This window comes from Branchiostoma belcheri, unplaced genomic scaffold, assembly GCF_001625305.1.
Source record: "Branchiostoma belcheri isolate BF01 breed outbred unplaced genomic scaffold, Haploidv18h27 scaffold23, whole genome shotgun sequence".
NCBI classification, from domain to species: domain Eukaryota; kingdom Metazoa; phylum Chordata; class Leptocardii; order Amphioxiformes; family Branchiostomatidae; genus Branchiostoma; species Branchiostoma belcheri.
Genome location: NW_017803824.1, coordinates 2,717,466 through 2,730,453, shown reverse-complemented (window position 1 = coordinate 2,730,453; position 12,988 = coordinate 2,717,466). Strand labels below are relative to the sequence as shown.

Genomic DNA, 12,988 nt, shown 5'->3' with positions numbered 1-12,988 from the left:
TTTAGGCTAGGGTGAAAATTACATTAGATCACAAGCCTGGGATCCATCCTTATCTTAGCTCATAGGGTCACTTGCCTCTACTCACCAAGCAGATGTTATGTTTGCAGGTTATTCTTGTTTTTTTTGGCAGCATTTTCTATGATTCTGTTTCCCTTTCCCTTCATTCTCCTTCCTCTTGAAGGACAGAAATCATGGCTACTACTACATGGGGAAACAGAATAATAACCCCCAGCCAAAAGAGTAAGTTCTAGATAAAGCCCACAGAGATGAAATTGCGATGGATACCAGGTCACTAGGTCATAGGATGCACCTTTCAATACCCTCAACACCAGCAGTGCTGGATGGAGGACATACAACTACTAGTCCTGACCAGAGAGTCAAGACATTCAACTCCAGTTTAAATACACAGCAATAGGTACATGTATGTACCATTACAAGAAGACAACATCGTGTACCTTTGAACCTTAAGTATTTTTTTTGTACCAAGTGAACATCTTAAATATTACAAATCATCCTTTTCTACTGTTGAACATGAAGGTTTCCTTATGTTGTTTTCAGAGAACAGCAATTAAATGTGTTGTTGTGCAACCAGTTTCTCCTTGTATCATTGTGTTCTCTCAATCCTTCACAATTTTGACTGTAGTACATGTAAGTTGTTTGTAATATGGTTCAATGGACTAGTAATCCTCCTTCTGAATCATCAAGGGATTTCAATCCCAACCAACCAGTCAACACCTTTCCGCAGGCTATAGCCCTTTGATTTGAATAGGTAAAAACATTGAGCCAGAGGTCCCATGTATAAGGACATACTAGTAACATTAATGTTACAGATGTAAAAGAGGTGTAAAACTTTGTAAGGTTGTGTTTGAGGAAGTGAAGTATAAAATCCAGCTCATGTGATGCCTTGCGGACTCCTGTCTGCAGTTGTTTAGTGTTCCCCCTTTACTACCAAACTTTGTTTTGGATGACAAGTTCCTCCGTTGCATGTAAAACCTGTGGTGACCAGTCCTTCAGCGCGACAGCTAAGGTAAGTGGCTTGTGCCCATTGTTTGGACAAATCTTCTCTCCTAGACTCCTTGCAAACACGTGTGTCATTGGTTCGTCTTTTCCCAGCAGCACTCGCGTCGTGTAAGTCGGCGCCGATGTGCCGTCCACGGAAACGCTGGGTACGACCTGGACTAACGTGCCAAGTTTCTGGTACTGTGTCACCACCACAAAAACGGAGTCACCAAACGACGTACAAACAATGTCGGTATGGACGCCATTGACAGTAGCTGCTCCCTGCTTGGTTCTTGGTGTTCCTCCTGCCATCTAGCATAGAACAGGAAACAAAATGTCCAATTGATGCATGACGTATAAATGACAAGTTTGCAGAGGTGCCAATCAAGTAAATACCTTAAGTATAGCAAAGAACATGAAACTGGCACAACTGTAACATTTAAGTAAGTTACGCTGTCTAAACTTGTGTCAGCTGCAACGTCTGATGTAACATATCAGTCTATTAAAGAGTTGTGGTCATAAAATTATATTTTATAACCAAAACAGTGAAACATAAAGCTGTAAGTGTAACAATGGTATAATTCTACAGAACTTACTACTTCATCGTAAATGTCCTTGAGTACCTACCATAGGTGCATCAACATCAAGGAGGTTAAATCCTTGAGTGCATGGGGTAGCAACAGGGGTAGCAACTGCAGTAACTTGTTTATATCATGCATGACATGAGGATAGAAAGAGGCATGGCTAAGCAGCAGGGCAAGCAGAATGCAGGCGTGAACGAGCACTAAAAGAGATTCCAGGCATTTAGAATAGAACTCAAACTGACCGCACGTTCTTCTATCGTAGTAGCCGCTTGACTTTCCTCTGTAACAAGCAGAAATCAAGAACAAATACCAGAAAGAACGAAAATTTTACCTTTCTCACAAGTTTCTATACACTTCTCGTCGTTTCACGTGAAATCTCGCCAATTAAGTCACGTGACAGCCCAAACCTGCCAGTGACGTCATCATCATGGCGACTGCACCACTTCATTCTTGGTTCAAATTTTTGCACCGACCAAAATTGATGATTTCCTCAGGATTTAAAGGACTCCTGACGACAGTTTGTATTCCATCGTAGTTCTAAGATGTCGAGCAAGGCTACCGATTTGGATTTTTGACGTAACACGTCGCAGATTGGTAGAAAATTTGAGTTTGAATATCTAATTAGGTTGTGTTTTTGGAGCCATTTTTTTCGGGGAAGGCGGGTTCTTGGCGCGGACGGACAAAGTGCAACATCTCCCCTCGTTATCCAACGGAAAACCCGCCATTCCTGCAGCGCCTGCTGTTTTGGTTGGGATCGACGGCTGCCTAGCCGTCGTAGCTGAGATTTCAAACCCTACAAAAAGGTATGTATATCGTGACATCCCTTGTGAAGATCAAAATTGCTACCGATCGTTTGAAAATTCTTCATCACAAATCTTTCAATATGGGTGAAAAATGTCGGTCAGACATATGTTGTGATTATGTTTGTACATGTCACAAACCAAGGGGCAATATCACGAGACAGCGACCGTTATAGGCATGTTACCGGGCTCATCGCGCCCGCGAGCACGTTGTCAAATTTTCTCCCTTTGTATCAGTTTTCGTGAAGCCCTCTCAAGTAACGCTAGTTGGATTCGCGCCAACTACGCAACGTTCAGCTATCACGGCAAGAAATAGTTCTTCCCGCCTCCCATCTTACTTACTCATCTTCTAGTAAACTACATACCGACTTCTCAGAGTCGTGTAAACACTCTGAGAAATGTGGTTTTACGTTTTAAACGTGTTTTAAGGGTGTGTCGAGTGGCGGGTGGTTGGAAGAGTGGCCCCACCGCATGTAAAGTTTCGGGTCAATGAGGTCATGTGTGGAATACAATAGTGGGCGGTACCAAATTATCCGGAGGCGGGGGTTGGAAATACCTTCTCCCTCGTTATGAGCTAAAGAAACCATAGCATAGCTAGGGAGAAACAGACTTAGATGTTTTATTTCTTCACCATTTTGTCACGCCATACCCACTTATTGCTCGTTTACAGCAAGCAGGTACTAGTAATGTTGATCATCTGTTTTTCATAGTGGTAAAACAAATTAAAACAGATGCATCATTTCTAAAACATTCTGTATTTTCTCTGTACAACTTAGTATTCTATTACAATGTACTTCGAATTTTTGGTCGAAAAATAAAGCATGTATTATCGTAATATTCTTTTAATTTTCCCTGTTGCCTTCGTCACCAAGTGACCCTTATGTACTTGTAAACAGTGAGTCGAGCTAAGCATGTCAGTGTTTTGTTATGAACTGTGATATTTGGAATTGAATCCTTGATTAGAGCTGCCCTGCTAATACACATACTTTGTAGGGCTTCCAATACACATGCAAATTCATTAAACACATCTTAAAGATAACAAAAACATTCAGAGTGTTACTGTTAGATAAACAAGGTTAAAAATGGGACCTCCTTGGTTAGACAGTGAATACAAACATGTAATGATGATGCAATCTTCAAGCAGATATTTGGATTAAGCTGTAATGTTTTCTGGCTGCCCCATTTTTGGTGGTTGCATGAAAATGTTACAATCTTTCACCTCAACATCTGCTTGGAGGTAACAGAAATCTGTACGCTTTTGCCGTAACATGACCCAGATATAAACCACCAGTCCATTGAGCCCTGCAGGTCTGTACGCTTACAAGCTTTATTGTCATGCAAATGAGCAGATTTGTGTGAACAATAGAGCTAAAATGTGTGTGTTAATCTATAGTGATCTTATGATAATGCACATATATAAAGGTTGTACCTATTCCTTTTTAGAGGTATGGTGTTGGGTTTTTAATTTCAGCAAGCAATGTGTTTCTAACTCATTTTCACAAAGGAGTTTCGGAATAGAACCTTTTACCACATGGTATTTGTTGAGTAAGATGCGTGTTCAGTTCTGCATCGTTGGCAGCAATTTGAGCATGTTTGTTTTGTTGATGTGTCTGATTATGATATCCTGTTGTAACAGTTTCGGGGAGATGTATCCTTGTTAGCATTTACACTTATTGATTTGCTGATGTGTCTGGCGTTTCTTTTTTTTTAGTCATGGAGCGGCGGGCGCCCAAACGGCGTAGAAGTCGCAGTGATGGGAGCGATACTGACGATGAGGTGTCTAGAGGTATGTACTCCTTCTCATTATCATTCATTTATTCATTCATTCAGACATCCTGAGCCTGAGGCCTTTAGCCTAACAATTTTAAACTGGAAGTAGCTGTGGGAAATTGTTTGAGAGAGTCACAGTTCCCTTATTGGCTTCCTGCCACACGTTTTGCATGTATCAATTGGCAAGTGGTCAAAAGGTTAGACTATATTTGCACAGCCTTGGCACAGATAAGTTTGTCCATTCAATATTTGACACTGGACTTTCCTAGAACTGAATATAGAAAATTTCTATATTAAAGTTTCATAGAATCTACTGAATCTATTATTGATTTAGCTGAGTTACACAGAAAATTGGGCTTTCCATTTTTTATATATTCTTAGTATCCCAGGAGTTGCATTAGTTTACTGTCAAGCATTACTGTTGAATCTTGGAAAATTTGAAAGTTATCATTTTAAAAGGAAAAACACTATACTGTTCTGAGAATGCATATCAAGCTGTACAGTTTTTCTAGGATCAAATACAGCGTCTTAGGCTTCTTGCTGAACTCCTACCAATGTAGTATTTTCTTACTCTTGACTGCGTATTGTTTAGTCTCATAGATAGTGTGTTATGTGTGACTAATCTAACATTAGCCCAATGAACTGGAAGTGTACCATACACCATGTGTGCCATGCCCTGCCTCCCTGGTAACCCCCCCTGTTGTACCGACTCAGCTGTCTCCCCAGACAGCCTGCAGGGTCCCAGTAGCAGCACCTCCCAAGCCTCGGGGAGCGTCTGCTCCCTGCCTCTGTCCACCAACGATCGCGAGCAGGACCCCGTCTCAGGTACCACGCCTCTCCTTTCTCTGTCTGCCAGGCCTCGAATTCAACAGTATCCCAATGTGTCCTAATCACAGAAACTTCCTTTCACCAGGGAAAATTTATGGAAAACGCTTCTGGAAAACAATAAATTGTAACATGTTGTCTCTCCTCGCATGTACAAAACTTTGTTTCATCTCACCATCTTTTCCACATCAACATTGCAATATGGCTGTATGATACCGTATTGTAATACAAAAAAATACAAAGCTTTGGACTGTTCAGGGTAGTTGAATGATGCATTCGCACATTTAGTGGACTGTAGGGGACATTTTGTTCATTTTGAGGCCTGGCCTGCACAGTCTTCAACAAGACTGTCTCTCAACTCCCTGCCATACTTTATGCAACAAAGGTTGGTTGTCAGTGGTTTGGTGGTTGTTTTCCCCACAGATTCCCAGTTCTCCAAGTTCGGCTCGCCGTCGGAGCGGAGCCTCCACTCCAACAAGCCTGCGGAGATGTTCCGTAAGGACCTGATCTCGGCGATGAAGCTGCCCGACTCGCAGCAGTTGCAGCCCGAGGACTTCCTGGTGATGACGGACACGTGGAAACAGGAGTGGGAGCGCGGCGTGCAGGTGCCTGTCAACCCTGACATGTTCCCACACCCCACCATGAAGGAGATTGTTCCACGGGAGAAACAAGGCTGCTTTAAGATGTAAGTTCTGACGTATTTCTGTGGTGGATGGTTGACAATATTAGTCTATACTAGTAGTTGCCCCTTGCTGCCTTATTTATGTAGTCCCTTGAATGGTGGTTACCCGCCAAAAAACACAAGAGTCGGAAGACTGCATATTACTTAATTGTCTATGATAGAAAGAGACATCGGTTTTGCAGGGCCTGCCTTGGTGACTGCCATGAAGTTCTGGAATGACTTTATCTATGTACCTCACCAGATTTTTAAAATCCGGAAGAACGATGATGATGATGGCTATGCCCTCTCTTTATCTGTAGTCAGTTACAATTCTGTTTCCTTCATAACAATCTGACAATTCTCTCTTGCATCATGTTTTTGAAGGCCTCGAAAGTTGCTGAAACTGTCTGCTCCTGAGAAGGACAGTGAGGGTAGTGTGACCCTGCAGCTGGCTGACAACACGTGTAGGTACGACCTGGACGATACAGACCTACACTGGCTCACGGTCGTCAACACCGAGAGAGAAGTTACGGGTAAGGACTGCATTCATTCTTCATATTCTGTGTGGTGTAGTGGTAGAGCATCTGACTGTCAAGCAAGGGGACCCAGGTTCAGTCCCCAGGGTTGGACCCAGACATGTCCGGACATGCACCAACATGTCCGGACATGCACCAACATGTTCGGACATGCCCTTGGGAAAGGCACTTAACACGTATTTCCCTCCTCAGATAGAGGGATCCTGGGCCCTACTAGGGTTTGGGTTGGTCTTTAGGAAGGGCATCCAGCCGTAAAAAAAGAATGTTGCTTAAAAAAAGGCTTGCACTTCATGCAAGCACATCTAACCCCCAGTTTCGGTGAAAAAGGACGCTAACCTGGATAGACAGAGAGAGAGAGAAAAAAAGGCAATTCAAATTTAAATTTTATCAAAAGGTACTTGAATTGGCCTAAGATAAGAGAGCTTTGCCATCTGAGAAGTCTGCCTGGCCAGTTTAGAGAGTAGAATGAAACAAATCCTTGACTCCTTGCTCTCAGAAGTACATGTATGCTCTTGATTACGAGAGATGACAAATGTTTTTCAGGTGAAGCAGCCATAGATGAGTACACGATGGAGCGGGTATCTGTTTGGTGTAGTGGTAGAGCATCCGACTGTCAAGCAATGGGACCCAGGTTCAATCACTTAACATGTATTTCCCCCCCTTAGTTAGAGGGATCCTGGGCCCTACTAGGGTTTGGGTTAGCGTTATGAAGGGCATACAGCTTGCTTCAAAAAAGACTTGCACTTGATGCAAGCACGTCCAACACCCAGTTTTGGGGAAAAAAAGACGTTAAACTGGATACTGGAGAGAGAGATAAGACTTTCGCCATCTGAAAAGCTGGTTTAGAGAGTATAATGAAACAAATATGAGAAGTAAGCTATTTATTAAGAGAGAGATTACCCATGTATTTCAGGTGAAGCAGCCATAGATGAGTACACGATGGAGCGGGTTATAGAGGAGCTGGAGAACAAGTGCCACGAGAACAAGCAGCTGACGATAGAGACAGAGGAGGGGCTGGGGATAGAGTATGACGAGGACGTCATCTGTGATGTCTGCAGATCGGTGAGTTGGGTTAAACATGTTCCTGGAACTGTTTGTTGTTTCTAAATTAAAACAGCAGCTTGTTTGTGTTTTTCTTTGCTCCATTTTCCAAACAAATAAGGTAAATGACTTGGATCAGACAGCTGTCACCATGGTAACTGGTGATTTAGGAAATTTTCATTAGGTTGCTCATAGGTTGATTTACATGTATATTTCTTCTCAGCCTGACTGTGAGGAGGGGAATGAGATGGTATTTTGTGACAGCTGCAACATCTGTGTTCACCAGGTAGGTGTTGCACTTACCTCTAGATTTCCTGTATGCTAAAACCCTGTTTTGTCATAAGATATTTAAGTGTAGACTCTTGTTAGAGATTCTAGGTGTGTAGTCTGTATCCAAATCTGAAAAATTATTTTATCCCCACTTTTTGATTAAAGTTTGAGGTAATTTTCTTGTGTTTTTTGTCACCCAGGCGTGCTACGGTATCCAGAAGATCCCAGAAGGCAGCTGGGTGTGTAGAACGTGTGCCCTCGGGATCACACCAACATGTCTGCTCTGTCCCAAGAAGGGAGGGGCCATGAAGAGCACAAGGTGGGAATAATCTGTGTTTTGTGATCTGTTGTGTTTCCTGTAGGAATATTTGGGAACAGTAAGTTTGTATTCCTGAAAATTGGCATGTGGCAAACGTGAGAAAGTATAGAAACGAGTGAATAAAAGTAAGATTATTAAGAAGAATAACGTGTACTTTTTTTCCTTTGTGTTTGGATTTAATCGGTTGTTGTGTTGCTTTCTGCAGAAGTGGAACAAAATGGTGCCATGTGAGCTGTGCATTGTGGGTACCCGAGGTCAGCATAGGGGTTCCTGAGAAGATGGAGCCAGTCTGTAAGATCTCCCAGATCCCTGTAAGTATGTTCGTTAGTGTGTATGTATGTGTGTGTGTGTGCGTGCATGCTCGTGTGTTTGTTGTGTGTTTGTGTAGTGATTGTGTGTGTCTGTGTCTCTCTTATGTCATGTTAATAGATCTTGCTATACTTAACAAGTTCTAAAGTTTGCAGTAATACAGGTTGCCTTTACTTGACTTTATTAGGATTCACAATTTAACTTGACATCTCAGCTATTCTTCCTGTGGTCCTTAATTTTGACCTGTACTATTCCCCCACAGCCCAGTAGATGGGACCTGATTTGCTGCTTGTGTAGAGAGAGAACCGGGGCTCCTATACAGTGTGTGGTACGTTTGTCTTCTCATTGGGCAAATTTTTTATGTTTAAGGTTACTCAAAGTGTGAGGATGAAATCATAAGAAGTTATGAGTGGATGTTTTTTATGTTTGTTATGTGTTTAGACATTGATCAGTGAAAGCAATTTTACACACGGCTGGTTGTAGTTGTGTATAAGATGTGATAAGACACCTGTGATGTTAAGAGTGTTGAATTTTAGTGATTTTCCTTTCATACTTTCCAGGTGACCACCTGTAAGGTAGCCTTCCACGTCACCTGTGCATTCCAAAATGGTCTGGAGATGAAGACTGTATTAGAAGGTCTAGATGAAGAGGTCAAGTTTAAGGTAAGGTGTTTCATTATTATTAAGTATGCAATTCAACTTCTTGCCCTGGTCTTGCCCTGCCCTGCTAAATGTTGGTGTTAGACATTTTGTGTTAGGTTGTATGCATTCTAATTATTGTGTCTAATTATTTTCCAGTCATACTGTCCCAAGCACACTAAAAAAAGACAAGGAGTCACAGATGGGGCGGCTGAGACCACTGTAAGATCCTCATCAACTTTGTCACCCAAGAAAAAGACGGAGGAGGAAAAAAGGAATGAAAGAGCTGACAGGTAAAGGAGTTCGTAACCTTTCCCTGAAGTAATGTTGTGTTCTTCCGTTGGATGTAAAGTTTGTGAATGAAATGTCTGTAGATCCAGTTTAAGATGAAAAGCTTATCGTCTACTGGTTGTGACAAGGACAGACATGATGTTCTGTTTATATGTATGACAAGTACAATCAATGGGACATGAATCTGAAATAATGTGATCCTTTCTAGCGCAATTGTGTAGCATGCAGGTTGGGCTAGCAAAACAGCAGATATTCAAGCTCTCAGCATTTTTGTTCAGAAGGTGAAGTTGCCTTCCATTGGACCACACATGCTTTTTGTTGGTGTCATGATGTAATACAGACATGAAACATTGTTTCTGTGTGTTTCCCAGACTGGAGAGACTAGAGGAGGAGTTTTACACCCTGGTGACTCCATCAGAGATCGCTGCAGCCCTGGAACAGCCGGAGGATGTGGTAGATGTGGTGTGCGAGTACTGGAAACTCAAGAGAAAGGTGAGATACAGACCATAACCTCTCAAACACTGATCATACATGTTTTCAGGGAGCAACTTGGAGAGGTGGTTATGAGATTTGGCACTGTGTTTTGTATCAAATTGATATTGATAAACATTCTGCCTTTGTCTTATAAATTATCACAGCTGAAGTCCATTTACCACTATGTCCATTGTACTTGCAATTTGTTCACATTTATAACATTGGGAACATTTTACCTGCAGGCAAACTTTAACCGCCCCCTGGTGATGCCCAAGACAGAAGAGGCCGACATGTTGAGTCAGGCTGAGGAGGACAGTCTGTACCGCAGACTCAAGATGTTCATGCACCTCAGGCAGGATCTGGAGAGGGTACGTACTACTACTCATACACTCTACCAGGCATTGGGAAGCACCTGGAAAGAGCAGAAATTGGCCAAATACTGTGAATCACAGTTTTTTTTGCGGTACTGTAACATTCGTGGTCTTCGCGGTCACTTCAGCATACTTATCATTATGGGGAACACGTAATTTGCTGACTTTCTTTTTGTTGCAACTGCCACAATCGTATACTTCTGCAAACATGTCCAGTTTTCTCAGACGGCGACAGACAGACAGCTTCAGTTCTGTGTTTGCATCTATGTCTGCAATATAGTGTTAATGCTACTAGACCATGACGGAACTGATACATGACTTTCGTTTTCTTTCCTGCTGTTTTCATCCCTTTATGAAAATCGAAACAATTTTCTGACATCCAGTTTCAGTACTGTATTTGCATCTGTGTCTGCAATATGGCAATGGAGTGTTAATGGTACGATGTGTTTCCTCTGTCCCTCCCAGGTACGGAACCTGTGCTACATGGTCGGCAAACGGGAGAAGTTAAAGAGGCAGCAGTGTCGGGTTGCTGAGGAGGTATTCTACAAGACTCTTAAAGTGGTAGAAGAAGAGTGGGAAGACTTGGACATCAGCACTCTCCCTCTCCGCGACCCTAAACCAGAAATCGAACCACATTCCACAGAAGACACCATGGAGGAGGAGGAAGAGGAAGAGGCATCAAATTCACAGGAAAGTCCCTCGCTGGATGAGCAGAAAGACTCAGAAAGCCCACGAAATGGGCTGAGCATTCAGATGGAGCTGTTACGAGGCAGTGGCGACAAGGGGAAGCACAAATACAGCTCCAAACACCGATCACGGGACCGGGCAAACGGACGCTTCCTCCCGCAGCACGAAGTGACGAAAAGGAAGCTCGACGAATACATTGCTTCGATAGACACAACTCCCAAGAAGAGCAGGAGTCCAAACCATTCCTCATCACCTACTAACGTCTCAGGGCACCAAGAAGGGAGAAGGACATCTCCCAACATTAAAGAAAAGTCACGGTCACCTCCAGTCAAATCTTCGAGATCCCCCTCAAGAAGGACATCTCCAAAATACAAGAACGACACGCGGTCGTCTCCGCAAAGTAGGGAGTCCTCTAGATTTTCCTCCTTGGCGAGAGAAGTGAAAAGATCGCCCAATGCTCTGGAGAGACGAACCTCTCCCAGAACTTCACCGAAAGTGAAAGAAAGTAGTAAGTCCCCCAAGTCGGACGCGCTGTCGCCGTCCCACCACAGGAGTTCCAGAAACGAGGACGGGAAGAGGTCGTACAAGGAATCGGCACCGAGAATAAGCCTAAGTAACCTCAGTGGGTACAGAATCCCCAAGAAAACTAGCCCTAATGCAGTAAATCAGTCCAAAATTGAGCAAAAGCCGGTGAAGTCGCCCTTGCAGTCGCAGTCCCCCCTGAAGGATCGGCAGGAGCGCCCGATGAGGTTCGGTGACCGAGGTCGGGACGGTTACCGCCGGCTCCCCCTCAGCACCTCTCCCACCCAGCTATCCAAGAAGAGGATGGACCACCACTTTAACCAAACGAGCGGCTCCCATCTCCAGTATGACAACGTTGACGGGGAGGTGAGTTTGCGTAGGAGCACCAGTCCAGCCGGTAGTAACGAATCGGGGCCCACGCCCCAGAAATACCCCACGGTCGTCATCGACTCAGACTCCGACAACGAAATTGACGTCGAGCATAATTCGGACTCGGAGTCAACGACAGGACTCTCCCACGCTAACCGCCTCTCCAGGTACGGTCAGAACCTGCCGCATCGGTCGCCCAATAGAAGCCTTCACAATTCTCCAGGGATGAGAAACTCGCCACAGGCAAGACTTCAGGGCTCTCCCCTAAGTCGAGGGTCTCCCAATGCTAGGTTAAACAATCCTCCCGTCGGCCTCTCCAAACCAAAAAGCATCAAGAATCGAATAACTGATGCCGTGTCTCGCTTCTGGAACTCTGGAAGCTAACGCTGGTGGTTTGTGTTATTAAAAGTTTTTAGGAAAGTGTAGCTTACTAAATTCCCCAATCAGAACAACTGTGTTTGGTTCAAGAAATTTAGCTGCTTATAGAAACATTATAACTCAGAAGATAGTGCCGGTATGATTGCTTGCTGATTTCTTGGGTTCTATGAAAGATGATAACTTTTAAAACAAGTTGCAGGGATGTTTATGGTACATGTATTACTGCAGATAAACATCTTTTTCAACAATGAAGCGTTACTTGATATGAAAAATTAATTCCTTTACTAGACTGACTTCTCAACTTTCTTTTCAATTTCTAAATTTTAGCATAAATGAATCTTTTCTCTTTAGCGTAAATTTCTTTTGCAAATAGAAAATGTGACCCCTACATATGTCAAAATCTCACCTTGATGTTGAGTATATTTATGTTACTGCCATGACTTGTACTTCATACCATTCTTCATTGTACCTGTCTTATGAAAGCTGCTTATGTATATGGTTTAAGTCATGGGATCAACTAGTATTAAAGATCATTTGACTATATTTATCTTTTAAAACCATATTGAAGCACCTGTTCTTTCCATTGTCAAGTCTCAAAACTTGTTTTTTGGAACTAGAAACATCTGTTTTCTATATAATGTGTTGTGGCATGGACCACAATATTACTACACTGTTGAAAAACAGCCTACTGCCATGACTTACAAATGATCAAAGTTTAATCTATCATTTCCACCCATATTATTGTGTTCATATTGTCTTCAGCCACCATGCTTAACATATATAAAAGAGCCCTGTTGTCATATTCAAAGCATTTACATGTATTCTAAAACTTCTATCATTCATAGCTGTTCAGAAATGTCAAAATTGTTGATATGCTACTAAATGTATGGAAAAAATAATGAATCATTAATTTCTTTTCATGATTTCCTAATGCATATTTTTGTAGCTGTGTTAAATATGTAAAAGATGTGTACAGTGTATAGTCCCAAGAGAGATGTAATGAATGGAAAAACATGGGACACTTGGTCATGACGTTGTATGTGTCACTCAGTGTTAATGTCAGATACAGGTTAGAGATGCAAATTTCTAGCAATAAACAATTGGTCACTATGGATACCTTGTGGTGTTGCTTGGTGTGTGTGAT

General features: G+C 42.7%; 1 protein-coding gene across 2 annotated transcripts; it reads left to right on the top strand.

Moving 5' to 3' along the window:
- Window positions 1-2,002: 2,002 nt before the first annotated feature.
- On the top strand, window positions 2,003-12,957 carry LOC109470597 (protein Jade-3-like). 2 transcript variants are annotated; one of them, XM_019769567.1, is made up of 15 exons: window positions 2,003-2,386; window positions 4,095-4,169; window positions 4,868-4,978; window positions 5,402-5,663; window positions 6,024-6,172; window positions 7,089-7,237; window positions 7,440-7,502; window positions 7,687-7,805; window positions 8,011-8,116; window positions 8,377-8,442; window positions 8,675-8,776; window positions 8,912-9,045; window positions 9,415-9,535; window positions 9,760-9,885; window positions 10,354-12,957. In XM_019769567.1, exons 2-15 carry the CDS (start codon window positions 4,097-4,099, stop codon window positions 11,848-11,850), a joined length of 3,078 nt encoding a protein of 1,025 aa, XP_019625126.1. In that variant the 5' UTR covers window positions 2,003-2,386; window positions 4,095-4,096; the 3' UTR covers window positions 11,851-12,957. The 2 variants fall into 2 exon arrangements, with proteins under 2 accessions (XP_019625126.1, XP_019625127.1); XM_019769568.1 differs by lacking the exon at window positions 4,868-4,978.
- Window positions 12,958-12,988: the final 31 nt, after the last annotated feature.

Excerpts from the sequence above, each read along its gene's own strand:
- LOC109470597 (XM_019769567.1), top strand. The coding sequence starts at position 4,097 with ATGGAGCGGCGGGCGCCCAAACGGCGTAGAAGTCGCAGTGATGGGAGC. Across the intron at positions 4,170-4,867 it reads TGACGATGAGGTGTCTAGAG|CTGTCTCCCCAGACAGCCTG; the intron begins GTATGTACTCCT and ends GTACCGACTCAG. Across the intron at positions 9,536-9,759 it reads ACTGGAAACTCAAGAGAAAG|GCAAACTTTAACCGCCCCCT; the intron begins GTGAGATACAGA and ends TTTTACCTGCAG.